Genomic DNA, 27,538 nt, shown 5'->3' with positions numbered 1-27,538 from the left:
GATTTTTGTCTTTACTGCTGTTTTTTGTTTCTGCACTATCCCCTTTGCTGCTGTACACTGCACATTTCTTATCTTATCTTAACTGTTCTCAACATGACTGCGGGGTCACAAACTTTCTCATTTTACAGCTAAACAGTACACTACAAGATGTTTCTGAAAATATTTGAGGCGAGAAATAGGCATTACAGTAAAAGAATATTGATTCATATTTGATAAGCGCTGCCTAGTTTTACCGTTTGATCGGAGTTTGTGAGTGATTGACAGCTGCTCAGAGACGGCAGACTCCAGCTCGGCTCTGATTGGTTGTTTTCCTCCGGTTTGTGAAATCTTGTAGATGTCTTTAGGAGCACCGGAGGACACCGGAGATTACCTGTCTCATGCACTACTGTCAGGATATAGTGACCGTTTTATAAAAATAACTTTTTTAATCATATTTGCTCCATTTACCCACTGCTGATTTAATCGTTTGGTTTTAAATAAGGTGTTGGATGCTGTTGTTAAAGACAATATGGTGTGATGGCCTGGCACTTTCTGTTTTTTAAAAAGAAGATTTATCTAGATTTTTGAAAGCCTAAATTTCTTCCCCAGAGTACAAGCTGCAGTATGGTTTCTCATAACTAATAGACTAACAGATTCTTCTACGCATTGTTATGAAGGAAGGATTTAATAATTTATTCCTTCGTAGTTAGCAAATGTGGGTGCCAAATCTCTGAAATCTTTGAAATGTGTCACCTTTGAACTGACCTTTATACTCAAACGTTTCTTAAAGGTGCTTTTTAATTAATAATTAATAACTTTCAACCACTAGATGTCGCATTCTCCCTCCTCTCCTAACTGGACGCTATGTGCACGAGCGAGCGAACCTCAGATTGTTTTAGTTTTTCCCAATGAAGATGTCCTAACCTGCTCCGTGCGTCAGCGAACAAGCAAAGCGATGTGTTGCTTGTTTGACAAATCGCTCGCCCTGTCTCTATTTATGCAAAGTTTCCCACACCTCCAACCTATTTTCACTTGTCAAAATCAATGCTGACAGTAACTGACAGTCAACCAAATGTCAGATATCTTCCGCAGAGATAGACAAAACATTCATTTTGGACCCACCAAATTTTTTAAATTGATTAATTCACAAAGAGAATAAAGTCATATTACGAGAATAAAGTCATAATATTATAAAGTAGTAATTTTACGTGTTATTTTCTTCTTTTCTCGTAAAGTTATGACTTTATTCTCGTAATATTCCGACTTTTTTCTCGTTAAGTTATGACTTTATTCTCATAGTATTATGACTTTTTTCTTGTTAACTTATGACTTTATTCTCGTATTATTATGACTTTTCTTTCTCGTTAAGTTACATTTTGTATAAGTACATTTGCACTTTGGCCCTCACTGCATTAGACTTATTTACTTTATACTTAGACTATAAACTGTGTTACCTTCATCACAATGATCAAATGTTTTGTGGCTCCAGACAGATTTTTTTTTTGTTGCCTAAAATGGCTCTTTTTATAGTAGTATTAGCTTATACCAGGGGTTGCTGACCCCTGGTATAAGCTAATACTACTGTGGTATATTTTAAGTAATATTGATCACATTATAGATTCTGGAAAAAATGTAGCCTAATTTGTATGCATCCTAATGTTAACTGGGAGGTCAGTAATCTTGATATACACAAATCACACAATTTATGGATGAGGGTTAACCTGTTGATCAAATAAGGAGTGCATATATGCGTGATACCAACGTTGTTATACTATTTGCTCACAAGTCATGTTAGAAGTGGGAACCAAACATCAGATATTTTCCACAGAGATAAACAAAACATTCATTTTGGACCCGCCAACATTATTAAAATGATTAATTCACAATCACAATATTTTTATTTTATTCTGTACCTTTCTAAAGGCTCTGTAGATGTATTTTTTTATTTAATATTCGTCTACATAACAATGTTATCAATAAATTCTTTAATATCATATTGAAATGTTTTTCCTCATTTGAGGTATTTTGACATAAATTGTGACAAATTGCTAACAAAAGTTTATCCGAGCACATCTTACAGTTTCTTAAAATCTGTAGATTTTTTTTTTTTTAATATTCGTCTACATTACAATGTTATCAATAAATTCTTTAATATCATATTGAAATGTTTTTTTCATTTGAGGTATTTTACACAAATTACACAATTTGTGGATGAGGGTTAAAACCTGTTGATAAAATTGTATGCATGTTTCTCAGCTTAATGTAATTCTGTTTAAAAGAAAAACTTTGACCTGAATTTGGCTTAATTTCCATGATTTCTTCTCTAAAATAGGGAGCTAATTCAATTCAATTCAATTTGCTTTATTGGCATGACTGTAAGGTGAACAATATTGCCAAAGTGTCAATTCAATAATAAATAATAATTAAAAGAAACCATATATATACATATATACAATCCATTAAGCAAATTATAATATATAGATATTTAAAAAGAACATGCATGTAAATGGAAGAAAACAATAAAGAAGTAATTAATGTTTGTTGTGTCAATAAAACAAACAAATAAAAAACAATTAATAACAATATATCGCAATATCAAAGGATAAATGTAAAAAAAAAAAAAAAAACATGAACAGGTTTTAACCCTCATCCACTGGTGGATGAGGGTTACAACCTGTTGATAAAATAAGGAGTGCACATGTAACCAGTAAGCTGCTGTAACATGTTTCTCAGCTTAATGTTATTCTCTTTAAAAAACTAACTTTAGCCTGAATGCCACTACTTAATTTTCCTGATTTCTTCTCTAAAATAGGGAGCTAATAATCACTCTTCCAAGAAACTACTTTTTTTTGCATCTGCTTTGTGGTGGGCGCGTCCATTCTATTTCGTAGGGGTGGCCAACATCAACGTATTTATTAAAAGTAGCCCACAACTTGATGTTGATGATTTAAATATATTGTTTAAAAATCACACCTTAGTCGTGGTTTCGACACGCTAAAAAGAAGGCCACGTTAACCGACCTTTAACTATAATGTCGTTGCCTTGCCGCTCGCCGCCACCCCTCCGCCTCGCCGCGCGGTGGGAGCGGCTGTAATAACCTTGGTTGTGCTGCTAGTAGCCGAGCGGCTGGAGAGAGAAGAGAGCGACAGAAAGAGGCTGAACGGTGAAGCGGCGGCGGCGGAAGATCAGCGACTCGCTGCTCGGTGAACATGGCGGAGACCGTACGCTCTCTCTTCGACTACAGAGAGCAGACACACAGCCTGGACAGCGACGGAGAGGGCGTCAAACCGACACCACCACTACGAGGGTGAGAGGAGACTCTTAATATTAACACATATATATACACTATAGTATAAGTGTTGTCATGACAATGTTTTCCTGCACAATGACAGTTGTGGTGGGTGTGTGCATGTATGTGTGTGTGTGTGAGGGTGTTTTTGATGTAGCTAAAGTTGTAAACAAACGATATTTAGTCAGTAAAAGTCCAGTTTATTGAAAATATGTGAGAAAAGTGGCTGGTTTGCGTCATGCAAGCTTGTTTTTTGACCCTTAATTCCACCTTTACCAAGCAGCAGCAGCTCTGGAGAGAGGTGTGTGCACTATGTGTGTGTGTTTGTGTGTGTGACACTGAGTTCACCTTTTTGAGTGTTTTTTTTTTTTGAGTGACAGGATGAAGCAAATTTTAATAAATACACACTATATCAACAACAATAAACATGCACTTTTTAATATAGTTTTTAATAGCATAATGGTGTTGTGTCTGTGTCTAAACTGTTTACCAAGTTTTCAGGAACATAAAACCCATAATGCATCTGTACAATATGGCAAAGTTATAAAAAAATGTTGGAATCAACATACTGTCAGAGCTTGTGTGTGTGTGTGTGTGTGTGTGTGTGTGTGTGGTAGTGTGTGCGTGTGTGTCTCACTCTTTCTGTTAGTGCACGCTCACGCCTGCGTGTAGTTTGTGTGTGTGTGTGCATATGTGTGTGGTTGTGTGAGAGTGGGAGAGAAAGGCACACACACACACACACACACACACACACACACACAGGGAGGGAGGGGGGAGAGCGTGAGAGAGAAAGGAGCAGCTCTGTGTGTGTGTGTGTGTGTGTGTGTGTGTGTGTGTGTTTGTGTATGTGTGAGAGAGAGAGAGAGACACACACACACAGAGAGGGAGGGGGAGTGGTGTGTGTGTGTGTGTGTGTGTGTGTGTGTGTGTGCTAGAGCAGAGGAAGGAGGAGGGAGTGTGTGTGTGTGTGAGAGAGAGAGAGAGGGATGGGAGGGGGAGAGAGTGTGTGCGTGACAGAGACAGACACTGTGTGAGTGTGTGTGTGTGTGTGAGAGAGTGAGAGATGGGAAGAGGGAGGGGGGGAGCACAGTGTGTAAGAAGTGTGTGACAAAGAGAACAGGAGTGTGTGTGTTTGTGTGTGTGTGTGTGTGTTTGTGTGTAGTATTGAGTGAGTGAGTTTGTGTGTGGTTGAGAGAATGAGTAAGTGTGTGTTGGGAAGACAGGGTGTGTTTGAGAGAAGGGAAAATGTGTTTTTAAATGTGTTTTTCAGAGTGAGTGTGTGTTTGCACGCATGTGTGTGTGTTATTGTGTGTGTGTGTGTGTTATTGTGTGTCTGTGTGAGAGAGAGTGAAAGAGTAAAGGTGTGTGTTTACTGTAAGGCAGAAGAGAGAGGGACTGTGAAGGACATATGTGTGTGAGTGTGTGTGTGTACGTGAGAAGGAGCATATAAAAAGTGTATGTGTGTGTGTGTGTGTGTGTATGTGAGAGAGAGGGACAGAGATAGAGGGGAAGTGTGTTAGAGGCACAGGGAAGGGGAGGGGAGAGTGTGTTTGCGCATACGTGTGTGTGTGTGTTAGGAGAGTGGGGGAGGGAATGTGAGTGTTTGTTTGTGTGTGTGTGTGTGTGTGTGTCTGTGTGAGGGAGAGTGAGAGGGATGGGAGGTGTGTCTCTGTGTGTGAGCATGAAGGATGGTGTTTATGTGTAACCAAGTGGTGTGTGTGTGTGTTTCAGTGTGTTTAATAATCACATGTATGATTGGTAAAGAGAGAGTGTGTGTGTGTGGTGTTTTGGATTGTGTTAATTATGTGTGTATGTGTGTGTGTGCGTGTGTGTTGCCTTAAAAGTAAAGAATTTCTGGGGTGCGAGAGACGATGCTGTATTTCCCGATCCGATACTTGGGCGCCGATTCGATATGTATTGCGAATCTACAAATATTGAGATTCGATTTTAAGATTTATTGCGATTTTTGTTAACTTTTTAAACACTAGACCATGGGGAAAAAGTTAAATCATACACTTCTAGGGACTCTTACTTTGGAAAATATCTAAATTAATACAGTAAAATGTTTTGATTTTCAGTATGTATGTAGTCAGAGATGTCCTGAGGTCAAATACTGTATCAGTCATTGTCAGGAATTATTTATTAAATTTTTTCCAGCAACCCAAAAATCAAAGAATAAAGACTTTTCTCTCACAAAGTACTGGTATTTTCTTCTTAATTTATAAGGGTCATGTAATGTTTTATACTTTTGGTGAATACAATCCAATCAGTCTTATTTCTATATATGTATTTTTATTATACAGTTCCCTTTGTTAGCACCGTATTTTGAAAACCGGACGTAGTCACATGTGTAGGGCTGACCCGAATGCTTCGAAACTTCGACCTTTGCCATGGTATTCATATTCAACCTCCAAATCAGTATTCAAATGCATAAGTATGTAATAATAATGTATAAATCCCCAAATAGCCCATGAAATAAGGAATAATCCCACAACATTATTACTTATTATCAGTTATTCTCAGATGGATATCGCTGTTTGTTGTGTGTAGAGGTGCGTGTGTGTACAGTAGTGTGGCAGCGGCGCCGACACAGGGGAGATGGAGACAGACTGACAGAAGAACATGTGATGTCATGCCACGCTGTGCTGCTCCGCGAAGCTTTGAATAACTTCGAATATCTCTCACCGAAGCTTCGAAGCCCAAAAAAATGGTATTCGGGACAGCCCTACGGGCGTGTATACTTCCGCTAACTTCGCCAAGTCCGTCGCTTGCAGCTAGCAGCTTCCGTTCTTTATACATCCATGGTCAGCTCGGTTTTAATGCATTTAACATAAATGTCAGTGTATGGGTGCTCTACTGTTGTAGCGTCGGCCAATCTGACCACGGAGATGAGAGTGACTGGCTGGCTTTACAGCACGTTACCGCAATGCGATAACGTTTCCTGTCCGTGACAGAGTTAGCGTGCAGCTTTAGCCGTGATGTCTAGCTCTGCTTTTCCTGGCAATGTGTGAAACCCAAAGTGTTTCCACACTTTTACTGATTTAACATGTGAGGGTGCAGGTCGTATCCACGCAGACCCTCCGCTCCGTTTTCTACTTTCCCGTTTTGGCTCACTGCTGCCGACTGCGGTTCGTTTTTCGAAGATGGATACGGAACGGATATGACATCACGTTACTAACAATAAAAGTGGTAAAATCAAAATCGCTTCCCCCCACAGCAAGTAAAAACAATACAGAAAGTGGTGAAGGAAAGGGTGTGTGTCTGTCTTTAAGAAACTGAGAGATGTGTGTGTGTGTGTGTTTGTGACGAACAGAGAAGAGAGAAGATGGAGGGTGTGTGTTGCAGAGAGATAGAAAGAGAGCACAGAGTGAGTGAGTGTGTGTGTGTGTGTTTAAGAGAGGGGAGTGTGTGACAGAGGGTGAGGATGAGTGTGTGTGTGTGTGTGTGTGTGTGCGCATTCAGTTGCGTGTGCAAGCTTTTGAAACAGAAGGGGAGGGTGAGTGTGTGTGTGTGTGTGTGTGTGTGTGTGTGTGTCTTGGAAACTGAAAAAGAAGGCTTGGTAGCTAGTGCATATGCCGTGTGTGTGTATGTGTGTGTGTGTCTTTTCTGTGTTTGTGTATTTGTTCTGGAAGGAGAGGTGTGTGTATGCCTGTCTGTCTCTGTCTGAGTGTGTGTGTGTGTGTGTGTGTGTGTGTGTTTGTTCTGCAGTCAGTAAGAGAGGGAGGGGTGTGTGTCAAGGGGGAGAGACAGACACAAGGTTTGTGTATGTGTGTGTGTATATGTGTGTGTGTGTGTGTGTGTGTGGCTCCTAGACAAGGGCAGTGTGTTTGTGTGTGTCATAGGAGAGAGTGTTTATGCATCTACTTTGTTTATGAAAGAGGAAAGGACAGTGTGTGTATGTGTGTGTGTGTGTGTGTGTGTGTGTGTGTGTGTGTACGCATGCTCAAAGGAAAAGTATGTTTGTGCGTATGTGCACACTGTGTGTGGGTGGTATGGTATATGTGAGAAGGGTGGGGGGGGTGGTGGTGGTGTGTGTGTGTGTGTGTATCTGTTGTATTATTGAGGATGGTGTGTGTGTGTGTGTGTGTGTGTCTGCATGAAGGACGGAGTGTACGTGAGGCTTATTGAGTGAGTTTGTGCATGTGTGCCTTGTGTGTGTGTGTGTGTGTTTGTGATCCAGACGTATGTAGCAGAAACAGTTGCGTGACAAGTGGTTGTGTGTGTTTGTATCCGCAAGAGAAAGAATAATGTGTTTGATGGAACGTATGTGTGTGTGTGTGCAATATATTGTACCAGATATGCATGAGTCTGAGAATCTGTAATGTGCAGATTGTATGCGTGCTTGCCTTTGTGTGTGTGTGTGTGTGTGTCAGAGAGGGAAAAAGTGTGTGTGGAACATGAGACTGTGGGTTTGGTTATGTGAGAGAGAGAGAGAGAGAGAGAGAAAGAGAGAGAGAGAGAGAGAGAGAGAGAGAGAGAGAGAGAGAGAGAGTGTGTGTGTGCACTCGAGTGAGCTTTCCTAATGTGTGTGTGCGCATGTGAGCTTTACAGAGAGGGGGAGGGGTGTGTGTGTGTGTGTGTGTGCGTGCATGTGAGCTTGGCTAGAGAGAGGATATTTGTGTGTACTCTGTGTGTGTGAGTGTGTGTAAGCCTGAAAGGGAGGGGTGTGTGTGTTTGCGTGCCTGTGTGTGTTGTGCATGCATGTGGGCCAGATAGGGGGAGGGGTGTGTGTGTGTTTGTGTGTGTGCACATGTGGACTGTACAATCTGTGTGTGTGTGTGTGTGTGCTCACGCATATGTGGGTCTTGACTTGTTTGTGTATTTGTGCATGCATGTGGGTTGGCGGGAGGGGGCTGTGTGTGTGTGTGTGTGTGTTAGTTGGAGTGAAGGAGTGAAGAATGAGAGAATCGATCGGGAGGGTGAGACAGACTGAGACAGGATTGGAGGGAGAGACAGGGGTCAGCTCACTGAAGGAGTGGAGGTGAGACAGATTTTGGTTGGCAAGAAAGTTCCCAGAAACTCATTGAACCAGAACTGAATACACAGACACACACAGACACACACAGACACACGCACACACACACACTCGGAAGACCCAAAATAATCCAGCAGAATATAAACTCTGAAGAAAACAGTGTTTTTCTGGGAAAAGCCGGTGACCTGTTGGGATCTAAGCCTGTCTGTGTGAGCACGTACGGTATGTCAGCGTGGACAACTGTTGAAGCTTCACAGCTGACTCTATTGTTATTTTTCTTCTAGGTCTGGGCAATAATTCAATATTATCACGAGGGCTGTCCTCGACCTGAGAAATTCTTAGTCGACTAACACTTAAAGCTTCAGCAGGCGACAACTTTTTTACATCATTGGACAAAAAATCCATAATAACCTTTCAGCATATTGTAATTCAAGTGTTCTGAGAGAAAACTAGACTTCTGCACCTCCTCATGGCTCTGTTTCCAGGCTTTAAAAAATCGAACCCGTGATGGGAGACTTTGGCCAATTACAGGTCATTCCATTGAGAGCGTTCCTATTGGCTGTGCTCCGGCTGGTGGGCGGTCCTTGATATTTCCTCAGCTGATCTCAACATGGCTGCCGGGTCACAAACTTTCTCATTTTACAGCTAAACAGTACACTACAAGATGTTTCTGAAAACATTTGAGGAGAGAAATAGTCATTACAGTAACATAATATTGATTATTGAATATTGATCAGCGCTGCCTAGTTTGACTGTTTGATCACAGTTTGCGAGTGATTGACAGCTGCTCAGCTCATCTCTCATTGCCTGTTTTCCTGAAATTCTACAGATGCCATTAGGAGCACCAGTTCTGTAAAACTGAGTTTCGCCATAAAGAATCACACAAAAGCACCAGTTTAAATCTTGTGTTACCAGAGATGTGCTCATAAGTCATTCAGCATGAAAAAAGTAGGGATGCACCGATCTGACTTTTTCAGTCCCGATACAGATAGCGATACTTGGACTTTGAGTATCTGCCGATACCGAGGACCAATCCGATACCGGAGTTTAATTAATAAGCTGTATGCCTCACTGTGTGGAAGTGACTGGGATCATTCTTTTATGTGCTAGGCAACATCAGGTTTGACTTAAATATTGCTTTCTTAACCTTGTAAAACAAAATGTAACAAATACATTTTTATGTTCTTATCAAAACAATAAATTGGACATCAGCAACTTGGTAAAGAAATCTTTAAATTGAACAGGAACTACAATTCAAGTGTAAACCTTTTTAATGCAGCAAAAAATTGGTCAAAACTTAAACAGGAATTTAAATTTCCAATATATAATGTATATAGTATATGGACATAGAATTGAATTGAATAGATCAGCCCCACTATCACCAAAACCCGAACCAGCTATTTGAGTCAGTATCGGTCAGATATCGGTATCACTATCGAAGCATCCCTAGAAAAAAGCATTACAAATTACTAAGGCTGTCATTGTCTACACAAATGTAACCTGGTAGCTAATGTAATGATTCAGGGAGTTTTTTTAAGAAATTTCAAAGAAGTTATTTGCTAATTATTATTATATATTTATCAGCAGACATGGAAATAAAGCATATTAATTAAGTTTGTATTCTTTTCCTGGAAATGTATTAAATAAATGACCAGCTATTGGGAAACAGCTCCCTGAATCATTACATCAGCTACCAGGTTACATTTATGAAGACAATAAGTCACACAATGGTGAGATTTGTGCCTGATCAGAAGTGTCTTCTATTAGTTTTGGTTTTCCACCTCCGATGAAGAGCAGCCGCTTCTTAAGCTTAAGGGCCCTATTTTAATGATCATATGCTATTTTAGCATATAATCATTAAATAATGTTTATAATAAAGTAATGTTTGATAAACTTTGAGGTAAATATTGGGGTAATTTGACAGTGATTCCAAAGAAATTTCAAATAGGTTACTTGCTAATTATCACCTAATTACCATGAAATTTGCAGACCTGTGAAATGAAGTGTTACCGATGTTTCAAAGCAGATATTTTTTCTCATGATTTCTTGATAGTTATCAAGTTTGATTGTCTATTAGATTTGTGTCGTTGCGGAGGAAGAAGGGGGGCAAATCTGTACATAATGTGAGCACAAAGTGCTGCACACTCTTCTTGTGCACTCTCTCAAACACACAGCGAGAGACATGCGCGCAAAGTATCACGAGTCCAGATGAGAGCGGAGTGGATCAATACAAAGACAGTGGGTCTGGTTGATATCTCTGCTGCCTCTCTCTGTTCTCTCTCTGTCTTGTTTTCTCCGTTTGCTCCCTTTTCCTGTTTCTCTCCCTCCGTCTGTTTTCTGCTACTTCACTTTTTTTTCTTTTCCATCCAGTTTTTCTTCTTGCCTTTCTTCCTCTCCTCTGTTTTTTTTCTCTCTCTTGTCTGCATGCAAACACACACGCGCACACACACACACACACACACACACACACACACACACACACACACACACACACACACACACACACGCAGTAATGAACACCTCAAAATCCAAAGCACGATCTTCGTATGGCCTAGATTTAAGAGCCTCCAATGTCATGCGAGTAAAAAATAGACTGACGGAAAACAATATTGAGATCTGTGGTAGCAGAACAAGCCTAGAATCGGCAGAGGCGGGATCAGTTTGGCTCTTCTGAGCGTGGCGGTTTTGGCATGGATTTAGTCTGAAGAAGATAATCTCGCCTGGCCACGCTGGGCTCACACAGGTGGCTGCGTTTGAGCACCCTGGGGGTAACGGCACACTCCGCAGTGGTGATCCAGGGTCAGAGCACTCAACTATGAACACTAACTAGATGGCATGAATCTTACTACGGTCGGTGTGGTCGTTATTCAGAGGTTACTGTTTACGTAGTCATCGTATCAAGCTGGATTTAGTGTGTTGATTTGCCTCAAAAATGTTCTGATTTGTGCTGAAACTGTTGATTTGTGAAAAGATGATAGTGTGTGGCAGGTAATGTTTTACTTTTTTGCCCTATTTTCACAACTCAAAGATATTCAGTTTACTGTCATAGAGGAGTAAAGAAGCTGGAATCAGAGAGTTATACTTTTTTTTTCTTAAAAAAATTACTCAAACCGATTAATCGATTAGCAAAGTAGTTGGCGATTAATTTAATATTAGACAATTAATTGATTAATCATTGTAGCTCTAAAATCAAGCTTGATTCAGTGTGTTGACTTGCCTTAAAAATGTTCAGAAACCTTAAAACAGTGCTGAAACTGTTAATTTGTGAAAAAGGTGATAGTGTGTGGTATTAGTTGTTTGTCAGTTTCATTGGGCATTATTTTCTGAAGCATTATTTTCTGAAGCATTTAGCATCTTGGCACACGGGAGAAGTTTCAGTTTGTTGCAGTCTGCAACCTCACCGCTAGATGCCGCCAAATCCCACACACTGCACCTTTGACATTAATCTGGTGTGTGGCGAGGAAAGATGGCAAAGTTTAAAAATCAGTATGTTCAAGAATCTCTTTTTCTGGGCTCGGACTGAACTAATTTCCTCCTGTTCAGTCAGTGTAGAACATATAAATCTAAGGCCTTATCTGCCTTATCAGCCCATCTGTTCACACCTGGCACTAGAATGCATCTCAAGTGACCACTGCTCTTTTTAAAAATATTTTGAAGTGAAATAAAATAGAAAATTGTGAAAAAACACATCACAATCTCCCCAAACCCAATGTGAAGTCTACAAATATAAAAAAATCTAATATTTTGAAATGAAATAAAACTGTGAAAAATCCCTCACAATTTTTTTCCTAGAAACCAATTATTAGGCTATATCAAAAGAAAAAAAAGAAGACTTTTCTTGCAGGATTTGCTCATCTTTCATTTGAAAAAGCTGTCAAAACACTGTCAAAATAAATGTCGCACAATCATGAAACCAGAGTTTTTCCTCATCTTGGGTTGGTTGCTCTGTATTTATTTACAACTTCTTCACTCTCCTCCTCCATGTCTGCCCAAATCACATTACCTTGTGAGGCAGCATCACGAGATCACGCAGTGGAAACGGTGTTGCCAAATCACATTTCTGTAGTACAGTATATATACCGTCATATCGTCCAACGCTACAAGACGCATGTTAATGCCAGGTGTGAAAAAAGGCCTGAAACCACGCTCCAGTCACACAGGAAAGAGCAAGACAAGAGTCGTCTTTGTTTCAGTGTTTTTTTGGTATTTTGTTTGCCTGTATGGGAGGGCTAAACGCAGTTTGTATTGATCCATTAGGTGGCCATCAGCTTATTGATCACTCTCTGACCCGATTGAAGTTTGGCCAGTTGCTCGATTGATTAAATGATAATTGTGTGTGTGTGTGTGTGTGTGTGTGCGTTCTCTGCAGGCGCGGCTGTGGAAGGAAAAGGAAAGGGACACCCGTGAAAGTCTTTGTTACACACACGGAGGAAGAGAGCGTGCCTGAACACAGCTTCAGCTCAGGTCTGTGTTTCTGTGTGTTATATCTGCATGCCATATTCTCACTGCCATCAACTGTGTGTGTGTGTGTGGTGTGTGTGTGAGTGTGTGTGCATCTGTGTGTGTGCGTCTGTGTGTGTCTGTGTGATTGGTATGGGGGTGGAGCGTGTGCAAGTGAGTGTGACCTACTTTTGTGTGTGTGTGTGTGTGTGTGTGTGTGTGTGTGTGTGTGTGCTTGCCTATGTATGTGCTGCGATGTGCACCTGTGTGTGTGCTCCAGGAGATGAGGTGATGACCTTTGTGTGTGTGTGTATGTGTGAGTGTGTGTGTCCCTGCATACTTGTATGTAATCCTTTTATACTGACTGTTGCTGTGCTGCTCTCAGGTGATCGTAAAGAAGCAGCAGAGAATAAACGGCCCATGCTGGATGGGCCTTTCTTCAACACAGAAGAACACAACTGGTGAGTGTACATTTGTGTATTTTTTTGCTGTTCATAATATTATGTTCAATGTTTTGTACATATATCAGTGTGTATGCAGGCTAAAAAAATGGTTAAAGTCCCTGAAGACTACTTCTTTCGCTCAGCTTTTAGATTTAGAAAAGAATGAATGGCTGCTGATCTTAACTCAGCACTCGAGGACAGCTTTCTCTGAGAGCAGCACTTCAGAAACCCGGTCCTTAGGACTCGCCAAGCCTGTAGGTTTTCATTTTAGCCACATAATCAGGCTGATTTATACCTGAGATGTCAGAAGACTCCAGTTGACTAGCCAGTGGGATAGAAAATCGGCAGCACTCTGAGGACTAGGATTGAGAATCACTGCCCTGAAGCTCTGGCATGAGCTTATATGTGTGGATTCTCGCTGTTTGCTTTGCACTCATTCAGCTGCAGTGGATCCCTACAGCAAAGAAATGAACCCTACGGCTAGAAGAATGTAAATACGATGAGAAGACATCATAATTACAATTATGTCTTTCCTGCTCATATACCTTGTTTGACACACCCATATTACTGCTATTTTTGACGCACGGCCAAATCATGGAAAAGCAAAGCTGGTTCTTAGAACCAGTCTCAACGTTTAACCCCTCTACATACGGTTCATTCACATTCATTTATTTCACAATGAAATGGATAAATTAGAATATGACAAAACAGAAATTAATAGGGCTGCAACTGATGATTATTTTCATTATCGTTTAAATAGGACAATTATTTTTCTGAATGAGTGATCACTCATTTAGTTTTTTCACAGAATATTGTGCAATAAACCCCCATCACAATTTCCCAGAACCCAATGTGAAGTCTACAACTACAAAAAAAGCAAACATTTTGCAATGAAATAAAACAGAAAATTATGAGAAAAAGAAATCACAATTTCCCAGAATACAATGGGAAGTCTACTAATACAAAAAAATAACATTTTGAAATGAAATAAAACAGAAAATTGTGGAAAAAACAACCCATCACAATTTCCCAGAACCCAATGTGAAGTCTACAAATACAAAAACCAAATATTTTGAAATGAAATAAAACAGAAAATTGTGAAAAAACACTATTTGCCAGAACCCAATGTGAAGTATACAGACAAAAAAAACCTAATGTTTTGAAATGAAATAAAACAAAAAAACAGCAAACTGGAATCAGTAAATGTTAAACAATTAACCAATTGTAATCAATTATTGTTGATTCAATTTCTGTCAATCAACTAATTGTTTAAAAAATAAAAATGCATTATAGATACACAGCACCAAAAAACAAAGAGCATAGCATTCGAGCAGAATAGAAATAGACCAACAGCACATATTGTCTGATGAATTTAACTTTCCATCCTCCCAGCGGTCCATCAGCGCAGTCTCATGACAAGGTCTCCACCGGATCCAAGACCGGCTCCTGCTCAGCCTCCACACCAGCTCCAGCTCCTGCCGTTTCCTCTGCCCCAACCCCGACACCGCTCTCTGCTCCCGCTCCGGCCATGGCGACTTCAGCTCACGCCCCGTCTCTGACCCCTGCGTCCACGGCTCCGGCTGCCCCGACGGCTTCGGCTCCAGCCCCGACGGCCAGCTCCTTCCACCCCTCCCCTAACTGCCGCATCCGAGAGGTCCACTGTGGCAGCCAGGTGCGGTTGGTCGTCATCGCCATCCGAGACATCACCAAGGGCGAGGAGATCACTGTGGACTACAGCCTGACAGAGTGGGGAGAGAACATGGTCAGTGCCTTTAAAGACAGATCCATACACACTCATGTTTCTGGTATTACACTTGTGACCGCCTTTGAGGAAAATTAGTCACTCATTATCAAGGAGAGCAACGTTAATAGTTTTTATTTTCAATTAGTTTGTTTTTTATTTTATTTTAGTTTGACTTTTCGATTTCATTTTAGTTTAGTTTTAGTTAGTTGTCAGAACACGCAAACTCCGCAAAGAAGGGCCCCAAGCCGGGTTCGAACCTGCGACCCTCTTGTTTAATATTTGCGCTACTTTATGGAAGCAATTGCGGCATAGCGCCGTCTCCTGGAAGGTCAAGTCCGTTCAATTTCTGTGGTACGATGTCACGAGAGTTGACAGAAATTCAATCTCCTTTTTTTCAGTTGTGATATATTAGAGCTTAAAAACTACAACTGAAATGAATTTGTGTTTATTTTTATTTCATTTTCATTAGTTTTTAACCTGGAAATATAGTTTTAGTTAGCAATATTTGTTATTGTTTTATGCTTTTAATTGATATCCAATTATAAATATATACATACATTTGCATATAGTAAGCATATTTGCCCACTCCCATGTTAAGTAAGAGTATTAAATACTTGACAAATGTCCCTTTAAGGTACATTTTGAACAGATACAAAATGTGCGATTCATTTGCGATTAATCATGGACAATCATGTGATTAATTGCAATTAGATATTTTAATCAACTGACAGCCCTAACCAGAACACAATGCATCTACAGGACATTATGTTTGGATTGAGCAGAGCTACTCCTGCATGATCTCTCTTTATGGTCTAATTTTCTTGTTTAATTTCTCTAAACCTAGCCTGAACCAAAACCTAATTTGAACTATAAATTTCTAATCCAAAACCTGACACGTCAGCAGGAAACGACCTCACTCTTCTTCACTTCTTTTAATCTGTCTGTCCTCGGCTACCTGGTCTTCATAAGTATAGAAATACATGTGACTCACTGTGCATATCTCTGATGACTTCACGTAGTCGACCATATGTGTGTTCACACACTGTTGATCTGCTTCACAAACTCATTGTCTGTCACACACACACACACACACACACACGTATTCACACTACACGCTGTGCACACACTCATGCTACACACACAAAGCTAAGCAAGGCATGGGGTTACCATGGTGATGGTTGAGCTCCAGCTCTCTCTCTCTACCTATAGTGCTTTAGCAACAGTAACCATGGTTATTACACGACATCTGTTCCTTTAATGGATCTCATTAGATTGGATCAATTTACTCAACAGAATGATGATACCAGAATCCAATTAAGGAAATGGAATTGACAAAATTGAGAAATTTACATCAATTCATCATTTAAGTGGAACCACAGTTGCTCACAGGTCCTTCAAAGCCAGATTTTAATATCTTAAATTTGTCTGAGATAAAGTCCAATACAGCTTTTTCTTTTTCTATCATTGGCTGATTGATTTGTTCTGTACTTAGTATTCCAGTCTGATCGATGTGTATTGCTCATGAGATGTTGTTTGAGAGAATATCTCTTTTCGATATGGAGTCCTAATCAACCTCTGTGCTTGTGACCGACTGTGGAGGGGTGTCCTCCTGCTCTCTGAGTGACAGCTGAGGCTGATTGTGATGGCAAACATTAATGAGCGGCTGTTTTAATGCGACTGCTTTGTGTCTCACAGGGTTTTCGTGGAACTGTGTCTCCAGCGCAACAAGAGTGTAACTCAGACACTGAGAATAACAACAATATTAAAAAGGTAAGAGAAAAAAACACAAACTTTACCATAAAGCTGCATTCAGATGATAAGAAATTTGCTCTTCGCTCACTGCGAGGTAGGACGCAGAGCATAGTGCAGAGTAGGGCTGGGACGATTCACCTGTCTCCCGATTCAATACTATCACGATACTTGGGTGCCGATTCGATATGTATTGCGATTCTACAAGAATTGCGATTTGATATTACGAGTTATTGCGATTTTTGTTAACTTTTTTAACGCTAGATCATGGGAAAAAGTTGAATCATACACTTCTCGGGACTTTTACTTTGGAAAATATCTAAATGAAAACGGTAAAAATGTTAGATTTTCAGCAAGTATTTGGTCGTAGATAGATATGTAGAGATGTCCTGAACTCAAATATATCAGTCAAATAAAAGAATAAAGACATTTCCCTCACAAAATAGTGGTATTTTCTTTTTAATTTTGAAGGTGTATATATATATATATAGTAACGTATTTTTGCAAAACAAAAATCTAATTTGTCAGAACCTTCACTGTATGAGGGACTATATTGAATACAGTAAATACATGCATTGCATCTGATACTTAGTTCTGCTCTGCGATGCATTTCTCACAAGTGTTGTTGCCTGACATCTATGCAGTAAAAAAACAGCACTGACGGACTGTACAATACAAACAGAATATTAGCGAGCAAATGTAGATGCGGTTGTGATGCGCTGCTGTGCCGGCAGGATGCCACCTGTCTGGATGTGGGTGGACAACACTGATGTTGGACTCAACATGATAATTATCATCAACTCTTCCTCACCCTGCTCTGGATAATTGTTTTACTATGTGTGTTAATGATACAAGACGTCATCAAGTTTTACATTTTTACTCCTTTAAAGTAAAACACACATAAGTAACGTAACCAGCTTATGCTTGGTGTCATTGTGCTGTCTGCTGTCTGTCACTCACTCAGTGGTCTGGTTCACTGTCGATTCTCTTGCCGGTGATGCTCACCTTTTGCTTATTGCTTTGAAATGTAACGGCTCTCCTGACTGTGCATCTGATTAATCTGCTGAAAGTTTATCACATCCGTGCAGTAATGTCAGTAACGATGGAGCCGGTCTGTGACATGGTGGGGACATCTTTGGGCAACGGTTGTCATTTGAGCCCCGTTTCAATCAAGAAGTTCCTTGTAGTCTTAGTCCCAAAACGTATTTTCCTTCAGCTCATTGTTGTCTGCGATTTAAAGACCTGCTAAGATTAGACAAATTAGTCCGATGACGTATGAAAATACATGACCTGCCGCGAAATACACTGCAGCCGGCAGTTCAGTGTGCCCGACCATTTCATCTAAAAAACATGTTTAAACCCCGCCCCCATTAGCCCGCTCGCACGCACGCACAATCTCTCTTTCTTTTTCTCTCTGTCTTTTTTTAAAAGTAGTTAGGAAGCCGACAGCAGAGCCTAACTTTACTTTTAATATTATCAAACAAAGAGAAATGCTCTCCCCTCGTCCTAAAATGATCCGAAATCAATACTAGAGTACTTCTTTGTTTATGAATGAAGCGGTACACAAGTAGAAGCCGTTTAAGCCGTTGAAGCAGCGGTGCTGTGTGTGTTTTGCACACTCCACACTGAAAGTTCCAATATTTTCAGAAAGTACTACCTCCGGACCAGGGCCTTTTTGGGGGGTAAAAAGGCCCCGGAAAATGTCCCCGGAACTTAATTTGGACCCTGGTTCCTGCGGTCGTAACGCAATGAGTTCCTCAAAAGGTTCCTAGTTCCACGGGAAAGTTCCACGGGAAAGTTCCCGCGGTCTAAACGGGGCTTTGTTGGGTAGTTAGTTTAAATATCCTATCCCAGTGGTTTACAGTGAGCGCTGTTGTTTAGGAAAAACACCTCTGGGCAGCTGGGCAGTAGGCTTTCCCCCCAGATATTTAGCGTTAAGGTCTTATAATACTTACTATATTTATTTACTCATTATAAAATCCATCCATATTAAAAAAGTAATTTATTAGGTTGTTAAAACCAAAAAATCATTTGAGTTGAACATGCTATTAATACTACAAAAATGTCTCTGGACAGCAGCTGACATGTTTTTTTTCTCCAACCTGTCACTGTTGCTCACTTCCAGGAGGATGAGCCTCTCTCTCTGACAGCCCAGCAGCGGCAACAACCGGCGCAGCAGCAGCAGGAGTACGTCACCCCCTCTTGGTCCCTCTCCCCCTCCTCCTCCCCCATCTCCCACTCTGACGCCAGTGACTCAGACGCTGGAGATGAAGATAACGCCAGCCCCCGTGGGCGGGCACCACGCCGGCGCAAGAAACGGCGCGGCACTCCTTCAAAGAAAAAGACCCCCCATCGGACTCCACCCGGGCGGCCTCCGCCAGTCTCCCCCGCCAGCGTTCCTCACCACAATCGTCCGCTTTCCTCATCCCACCCTCCAGCGCAGTCCTCCCCTCCCTGCTCGTCCTCCTCTTCAGCTAAACCTGTGTTCAAAGCTCCGGCTCCGCTGGGCTCCAACACCAAAGGCAACGTCAACATAAATGTTCCCAGAGGAGGAGTGTCCATAGACTCCATGCGCCAAACCTGTGAGCACTGTGGACGCCACTTCCGCTCTCTGGGACGCCACTTGGATAAACACCATGCCCACCAACCAGAAGTGTGCTCCGCCCTGGTGGAGCGCTACACACAGATGCCCCGTCTGCAGGCACAGAACACAAACCCTACCACGGCTCACGTACACACTCCGCAGCACTCAAAGTCATCACAAGCCACGGGACAGAGCCGCAGTTTAGATCTTCCACAGATTGGCGTCCAGGACCTCTCCATGCCTCCGCCCACGCTCACAGCAGCTAACCAATCCCCCGCCTCCTCCGGGAGAAACTCCACTTCACCTGTGCTGACTCCTCCACGAGGACAGAACGCAGTGCTGGTGTCGGTCCTAAAGAGAAGCCCGCCCCCCGTCGCTGTGACGCAGTCCAGGAAGGGAGCAACAAAGAGGCTAAAGACAGAAAGACAGGAGGAGGAGGACGAGGAGAACGAAGATGAAGACGACGTGGAGGTCGTGGAGGTAAAGATGCCCAAAGAGGAGGAGGATGTTGAGGTGGTTTGCCCTCAGCCCTTCATCAGCAGGTTGGCCAAAGAGATGGAGCCACCAAAAGAAGAGGAACAGGAGGAGGAGGAGGAAGAAGAGGAAGAGGATGAGGAAAATGGAGTGATGGAGGTGGAAGATGAAAGTGGGACAGAGGATAAGGACAAGGACATACTGAGGTAACCTGAGGTCTTTGCCTGCTTTGTGAGCAAATTTGAGAGTAGGGCTGCAACAAACAACTATTTTCATTGTTGATTAATTAATTAATAATTTTGTAAATAAAAGGTTTTGTCCAACCAACAAAGATAGTTTACTATCTACCAAAGATTTAGTTTACAATCGTGTATGACAAAGAAAAGCATCAAATTATCACATTTGAGATGCTGCAACCAGTGACTGTTTGCCATTTTTGCTTAAAAAAATGATAATTTGATCGTTAAATAATTTGCTGATTAACCCTCTAAAGACGGACCTTCTGCGGGCGGCCGAAGGAGATCGTTGTTTGCATGATCCTGTTTAAATCGATGTAAAATAAAAACCATAATAGCTAGAGCATTCATTCTTTTTGCAGCAGAAATCTAAGGCTTCTGTCTTTCATCATAAGTTAATTGGAACTAGTACTGTTAGAATGAATGAATGAACTAATTGCTCACCCTCTCTGTTGTTTCAGTGGTTCGGGGCGTCACCACATGCTGCCCCTCCTCTCGTCCTTGTCCTCTCTGGTGCTGTACCTCCGGCGGCTGCAGCACTCGGCCTTCTTGTCCCTGTCTCGGCAGCTGCAGTCAGCAGAGGCCTGGCGCCTTCTTTGCCACTCCAGCCTGGCCCTCCTCATCCTGTACAACCGGCGACGCGAGTGTGAGGTCTCCAAGCTGTCCATCGCCGAATACCGCGCTCGCATCACTCCCCAGTGCCCCGTTCCTGTCCCACCTGGTGCCCCTCCAGCTCTCACTCCACTGGAGGCCTCCCTGTCCCCCTTTGAGCGCCTGGTGCTTCCTCACCTCCCTAGAGTCGGGGTCCAGGGTAAACGGGGACGAGTGCAGCCCCTCATCCTCCCCCCTCACTGTGAGCCCTGCCTAGAGCTCCTCCTGCAGACGCGGCAGGATGTGGGAGTCGACCCCACAAACCCGTACGTCTTCGCCAGGCCCTACCACTCCCCCGCCACACCACTGCGAGGCACCGACCTCCTCCGCAGCCTGGCCCGCTCAAGCGGTACCCGCAATCCCCGTGCCCTGACCCAGACCAGGGTTCGCCGGCAGGTAGCTATACTGACCCAGCTGCTGCTGCTGGGAGAAGGAGAGGAGCCCGGGCAGCCTGGTGGCAGCGCCGTGGAGAGGCTGGAGCACTTCCTGGAGAGGGAGTACCATGTGACACAGAACTGTGCCGGAATTGGCCAAGACCCAGGCCTGATGGGCAGAGTGGGCCGAGTGGTGCTTTGTGGAGAGAGAGATGGAGTGCTGTTCAGAGGAATGAGCCTGAACCACATCTGCCTGGAACTGGACGGTGAGATGTGTGAATGAATGAGTGGGACTCTTTTTCTGTTGTCCAAGACGAGCTGTACGATCCCTCCCTTCATGGTTTCAAACATCCCCTCGCTGGAAAAAGGATTATGAACCTTCTTCCAGTTTTTGTGGATGTTTGTGTGTGAATGGGAGGAGTGTGACAGGAGAACATGGGGAGTAGTGACAGGTTAGACTAATTCATTTCTGCCTCCTCTTTCCAGTTATGTCAGGAAACTCTGCAGACTCGTACTCGGAGGCAGAGTCTGAAGGGGAGCAGGTGAAGGAGAAGCCTGAGGCGCCCGCCCCGGCTCCAGCTCCGATCCCGACGCCCACCCTGCTCTACGTCAGGAAGGGCAAGAATAACGGGCGGGTGGGACGACCCAAGAAGATCAAGAACACCCAGCAAACCCCTCCAGCTCCTCCTCCTCCACCCGCTAACCGCAGGAGAGGCTCAGGTCAGCCCGCATCAGGTTTGTTTGGGTTTCAAGTAAAAGTGTAACTGCACAATTTAACAAAAACAGAGGAAGATAAATAAATACAATTGTGCAGGTGAGATTTAAAAAAACTGTTTGACACAAAAGTCAAAATAGACAAAAGCAAAATAGAGACGAGAAACAAACAAAAAACTAAATAACAGTGGAAAAAAGTAAGAATAGATTATAGAATAGTTGTGTGTGTTTTTGTGCGTGCATCCAAGGAGAGAGAGAGGAGAAACAACATTCACATCATGGGCAGTTCAAGCCGTTTGCTTCTTCAGACAGACTCCAAGTCAATAACTGAAGGTGAAGCACAAAGTGTACTGGTACATGTTTATCCCAGCAGGCAAAGTTCACCGGTCAAATTACAAGAAATGCACACAGAAACAAAATAGTGTGTGATGTTGTCGTGTCAGGATCCTCTGAAGAAGTTTGATATCCTGGAAGATACAAATTAGTCTTCATAGATAAAGAAATTTTTGATGTTCAGTGACCTCAGAGATTCAGATTAATTGTAAATCTGATGCCCGGGACACACTGGGAACATGAGCAGCGTGTGTGCGTTGAGGAACCTCTTGTTTTTATTTTGGCGCCCATGTAAACAGGTTAGAGCAGCCACAATGCCCACATGTGCAGCGCGGTGCATCACCCGCGTCTCTTCTGAAGATTTAAGACCTCGCTTATCTTTTCTGCATGCCACGTGCGGGTCACAGCGAAAATAGACTGTGAAATGGATCTTTTGACAGTGTTTTAACATGATTCCAGCAACATCACAACAGTTGCAATGTCCACATCTGTAGAATATGTCACAGACATGAAAAAAAGTAAGTAAAAAAGAAGAAAATCATTTTTTAACCACACTTCCTGTTCATTTCAAAATAAAAGCCCTCTATTGTTTTTCTGTGGACAGAATTCCTTCATTTGTTAACACAAGGCTTTTATTCTGAAATATTTACAGGACAGTGTTGTAGGAAATGCAGTGACTTGCACGGCTCCATATATGAATAGAGTACTGGCTTTTAATTGTGGATCATTACTATTATTTACAAATGAGCACATGCTTCTTAACCTTTTTCTGTCTAAAATAAATGTAAATATAAATTATATTTATAATGAAATGAAATGGCCATTATGAAAGGCAAACTCACCAGAAAAAAACACACGTGAGAGACGCAGCAGTTTAACGAGGCAGCCGCCGCACACATTCAGTCACCAATAAATATTCACAACTTAGAAACTGGAACCAAAGAATGTTACAAATTATAATTATTAACTAGTCAATGAGATTAAGATTAAGAGATTAAGATTAAAAAAGTAAGGGATATATATATGATATACAGTATATGAATACAAATGAAGTGAGGAATGCTAGTGACTGTAGTTGATTGAAAATGACCCAGATCTAACTGGAAGTGGCCTAGATCTTCATCAATCACTACAATGTGCTGTGTCATTTAAATGTCAACATTAGAAGAAATTGCCATCCTTAGTTCTAATATTAATATACAGTCAGTTCTATCTGACCCGAGGGCTGAGGGCAAACTAACCTGAACTTCAAGCGGCCAAAACCATGAAGAGTTTAAACTCGTGACAACACTGTTGTTAGGCAACCGTTAGACACACCGTTAGATTCCTCCTTGTCTCAAAATTGTCGATCTTGTATTTTGTTACAGTACTGTGGAAAGGAAGAAGAAGGCAGCAAACAACAGTTTTAACTTTTCATGTCAGCATACATCAAAACCACGTAATGTGGAGTTAATAGCCAACATTTATACAGTGAACAGAGTAAAAAAGAAAAGCCTACTTGAAGGCTCCCGTTGTTGCAAAACAAGCAGCCTGGAATCTCAAAAGTACAACTCAAAGGGATAGTTTGGGTGTTTTGAAGTGGGGTTGTACTGTACAAGGTACTTATCCACAGTCAGTGTATTAACTACAGTAGATGACGGTCGGCACGCCCCCAGTTTGGAGAAACAGACAGGAGTACCGACACGAGAGCAAAGCAATGTACTGCTGTGGACGGGGACGGCAGCAAAACATATTTTAGCCACATATCCGTTTAAGTGTACACTATATTTAAAATATTTCTGACGGGGAACTCTGCTGGCTTTGAAGAGAGCATAGATAAGTTTCACTTTAAGTTCAGTTCCCCCTCAGAAAGCGCTGTCTGACGGCAAGGTAAAGCAGTGAAAATATTCTAAATATAGCGTACACTTAAACTGATATTGATTTTTTTAGGAGAGTCTATCTTTTAGGTGGCTAAAATACGATTGGCTGCCAGCCCCGTCCACAGCACTTTATTGCTTTGCTCCTGTGTCGGTACTCCTGTCTGTTTCTCCAAACTGGGGGCGTGCCAACCGTCATCTACTGTAGGTAATACACTGACTATGAATGAACGTTTCACTAACCTCGTGCCAAATGAGAGAAGCTGTTAAAACTCACATCATCTCTCCTCCCTCGTAGGAAAGCGAGGCGTCCTGAAGCGTCCCTGGTCAGAGGCGGAGCGTGCGGCGGTCGAGGAGCACCTGACCCAAAACATCACCGAGCTCCGAGTCCCCGCAAAGGCCGACTGTGAGCGCTGCCTGCAGCAGTGCCCCCTGCTGGTCAGCAACCACCGCGACTGGCGAGCCATCAAGTTCTACTGCCACAATCGCATTCAGCTGCTGAAGAAAAACCAGCGGCGTGAAAGTGAGCCCCTATCCCTGACTGTCTGCTGAGGGAGGCATTGAAGGAAGGAGGCTAGAGGCGGGGGGGTGTCTGGTGGGGTGCAGCTGATCAGAGCAGATTCTCAAATGGTACCCTGCTGCCCAGGAAATGCACTCATTTTGAGAGGACGGTCCTAAATTTCACTCTTCTGGTAGCGTAGTTTGTTTTTTGACATGACTTCTAATTTGACACCTGATGGCGGTTTTATTTTGAGCCACACAAGAACAGAAATCTGAATTCTACTTTTTTTTTTTGCTGCTCTACTTTAAGGTCTTTAAAAAAAATGACACTACAGCCTTTATGGTGCTCCTGGTTTGAGGGTTACGGCGCGAGTCTTGTCAAAAGCAGTGGACGGGTGCCGTTTGAGACATGCGTTACGGGGACTTCAGAGACCACGGCACCGGCCGCAGCCTGTGTCGTGTTGTACATGGACATTTCTTTCTCTCCTCCCAAAATGGATACACTAAACTGAAATGTAAACAAGGGAGGCAGTTGAGCCCTACAGTGTTGTTGAGCGTCGTGAAGTAGCATTAGTGTTTTATGCACTTGGAGACGTTAATAGGACAAATGGCCCGTACTTGGGCCACACTTTTCTTAATAGTGGATATAATTAGAATAGGCCTAACTACTGCTAACCTAGACGAATAACCACATATTTCCGCTTCTTTTCATACTGTGCAATTCTGACAATGGTTTTATTATATTTGGACCATCATTTACATGTAAAGGTACTCGGTGATGATTTTAATTTAATGTGGAACATTACGATGGAGACGTTTTTTTCGATGAACTCCAGAGTTTGTGTTTCACGAGAGAGACGATTAAATGGCCGCAGAATGTTGTGAAGTTACTTATCTAAGATGTTTAGTTAAACCACAAAGTTCATGTTCAGAAACCCGTTGGACTCAAGATGTCAACAGCTACCATTCCCCCCCCCCCACAGAGCAACTGTATGTTCTCTTTCCTATTGTTTTTTTTCTGCCTGTTGCACATTTGTCATTCAAAGCAGGTGCCACAGGCTAATAAGCTGGATATCACTTTATATGTGGAGAGGAGGTTTCCCTTGGTTGTGTTAAAAGTTAAAAAAAAAGTGGGCATTTATCAGAGAAGTTGATTGTTCTGTCGCCGCGTTTGTTTCATCGTCTGTGTTGTCTTTTTCCAACGGCTAGAGCTCCTCCTGTCCTTTCCCCGCCACACTACACGCCGCTCGACCAGATTTGTTTGATTTCTTTTCGGTGTCGCTGAAAATCTGCGTCCAATCAGACTAAAAACCTCCGTGAAACCTCAAGACAAGATACTTGAAGTTATTTAAAACCTTTTTGCAGAATCTTTATGTTCCTTCTTGCTCTAGCCTTGCCAGTTGCATTGTACATAACAAATATATTATCATTATGCTAACTGGTTGTTTGTGCTAGACTATATGTAGCTTTTCTTTTTTTTTTTTTTCATTTCTGAGTTATTGCTATCTGTAAATAAGCCTGTTTGTAAATACTCATCAGAGAAACAAAGGAAAAACACAATGTATGACATGCCTTGGTTATTGTGTTATGTTTTTTCTTTTTTTTATAAGTCTTATAAAAATTTAAAGCTCCAAGTTTGTGGTGTAGTTCTTTATTTCAATGCGCCCATTTCACCAAGAATTATGTTGAAAACGTTGCAGTGATTTGTAATGTATTACTTAAATGTTTTAAGGATTTATGTTATTGGAGCGTTTGTTGGCAGTAATGGCCAGAAACCCGGTATTTCTGAGTATTAGAGGAGGCTTTTTTTCAGAACCGAATGTCTAGGATGCTAGTTTTTCACAAAGCCTACTGTCCTCAGTGTAAACAATACTCATTGTTTTGCCATTTTATATCTAAAAATATATATAATATATTATATTGTTTTCGTGGTGCTGGTGGTATTCTGTGAGATCACGTTGCAACGGACAGAAAGTAATATTTGGGTGGAATAAAACTAGGTTCCTATAAACTGTGGTCCTGAAACTGCAGCCTCCTCTATTGCAGGGACATCATATTGGTATTTACATCTTTGTCTCCCACATGCAGTTCACTGGTAAAGACACCAGATGGAGCTGATGGTTCATAAACCATAAACAGTGCTGAGAGCTCAAAGGTCAGTTCTGAGAATACGGATTCCTTCTACGGTGAGAGGTTTTCAGTTAAAGAAAATGCTTTTTTTCTGCCCTGGTTGTAGACCTGCTAACTGGATTCATGTACTGTCTGTCAGTATGACTCATGTATAGATGCGTGATAAAGCAGCACAAGGTAATATCAGCCTCTGGCCTCCATCCTCATGGTGACTCAGTTGGTAACTGATCATATTGTCTGTGTGTAACCAGTAACCTTGACTTCAGATCCAGCCTATGACTTCTTAAATGAAAGCCAGTGTGTGAAGTCGTCATCTGAGACAACAAAAAAAACTCACGTTACTTTGGAGAGGACCAAAATTCTCAAACGTCCCAGCTAAGTAGCCTCCAGGTGAGATTAAAGGGAAAATTCAGCATCTACATTTGAGAGACAGGTCCTAATCCCCCCAAAGAGAAAGACTGAAGTGATGTATGACATCACTTGCAACAGCTGAGGGGAACCCTACATCAGTGAAACGACAGGGACGTCCTGGTAGTAAGAAGTTCAACCACTGGAGGTCAGCAAAGACTAGATTTTCAGTGGCTCTCTATGATGATTAGAGAGTTAGTAAAGCACACAAAAAACATTAAAAGCTGATCACTTGGGTTGTCAAATCACAGGAATCCCTGAAGATTAACAGACTGCTTAACAGCTGGAATCACTGTGTTGAGTCCCTCGTGTTTTGAGATCCTGTCTTCTATTTTCTCTGGGGTTTTTTTTTATAATACATAACAGGTATTACAATAATTTGCTATATTAACACAGACAACACTAAGTATCATTACTTAATTACAATACACATTATTTTTGGTGTATACTCTTGTATAGTTTTGTATAGTTTCTACTCTTATACTAGTTGTACATTCCTCTTATTTTATTGTATTTATTCTTATTTTTAACTTTACTTCTCTGTTTTTTTTGTACTTATTCTGTCTCTGTGCTGCTGTAACACCTGAATTTACCCTCTAGGGATCAATAAAGGCTTATCTTATCTTATCTTATATTTTATATTTTATCTTAATTTATA

At 41.9% G+C, this 27,538-nt stretch overlaps 1 protein-coding gene across 3 annotated transcripts; it reads left to right on the top strand.

The window, feature by feature from the left end:
* Positions 1–3,094: 3,094 nt before the first annotated feature.
* LOC141764671 (uncharacterized) lies at positions 3,095–25,976 on the top strand. 3 transcript variants are annotated; one of them, XM_074630041.1, is made up of 9 exons: positions 3,095–3,286; positions 12,613–12,707; positions 13,069–13,144; positions 14,519–14,888; positions 16,566–16,640; positions 18,745–19,883; positions 20,375–21,204; positions 21,425–21,658; positions 24,140–25,976. In XM_074630041.1, exons 1-9 carry the CDS (start codon positions 3,189–3,191, stop codon positions 24,391–24,393), a joined length of 3,171 nt encoding a protein of 1,056 aa, XP_074486142.1. In that variant the 5' UTR covers positions 3,095–3,188; the 3' UTR covers positions 24,394–25,976. The 3 variants fall into 3 exon arrangements, with proteins under 3 accessions (XP_074486142.1, XP_074486141.1, XP_074486144.1); XM_074630040.1 differs by having other exon boundaries at positions 3,096–3,286; positions 21,425–21,673; XM_074630043.1 differs by lacking the exon at positions 3,095–3,286 and having other exon boundaries at positions 12,652–12,707; positions 13,069–13,150; positions 21,425–21,673.
* Positions 25,977–27,538: the final 1,562 nt, after the last annotated feature.

Source organism: Sebastes fasciatus, chromosome 3 (genome assembly GCF_043250625.1).
Source record: "Sebastes fasciatus isolate fSebFas1 chromosome 3, fSebFas1.pri, whole genome shotgun sequence".
Classification (NCBI taxonomy): Eukaryota; Metazoa; Chordata; class Actinopteri; order Perciformes; family Sebastidae; genus Sebastes; species Sebastes fasciatus.
This window is presented reverse-complemented; position numbering and strand designations above follow the sequence as displayed.

Coding starts and splice junctions, on each gene's coding strand:
- LOC141764671 (XM_074630040.1), top strand. CDS start 3,189: ATGGCGGAGACCGTACGCTCTCTCTTCGACTACAGAGAGCAGACACAC. Junction 14,889..16,565: donor CAGAGTGGGGAGAGAACATG/GTCAGTGCCTTT, acceptor TGTGTCTCACAG/GGTTTTCGTGGAACTGTGTC. Junction 21,674..24,139: donor CTCAGGTCAGCCCGCATCAG/GTTTGTTTGGGT, acceptor CCTCCCTCGTAG/GAAAGCGAGGCGTCCTGAAG.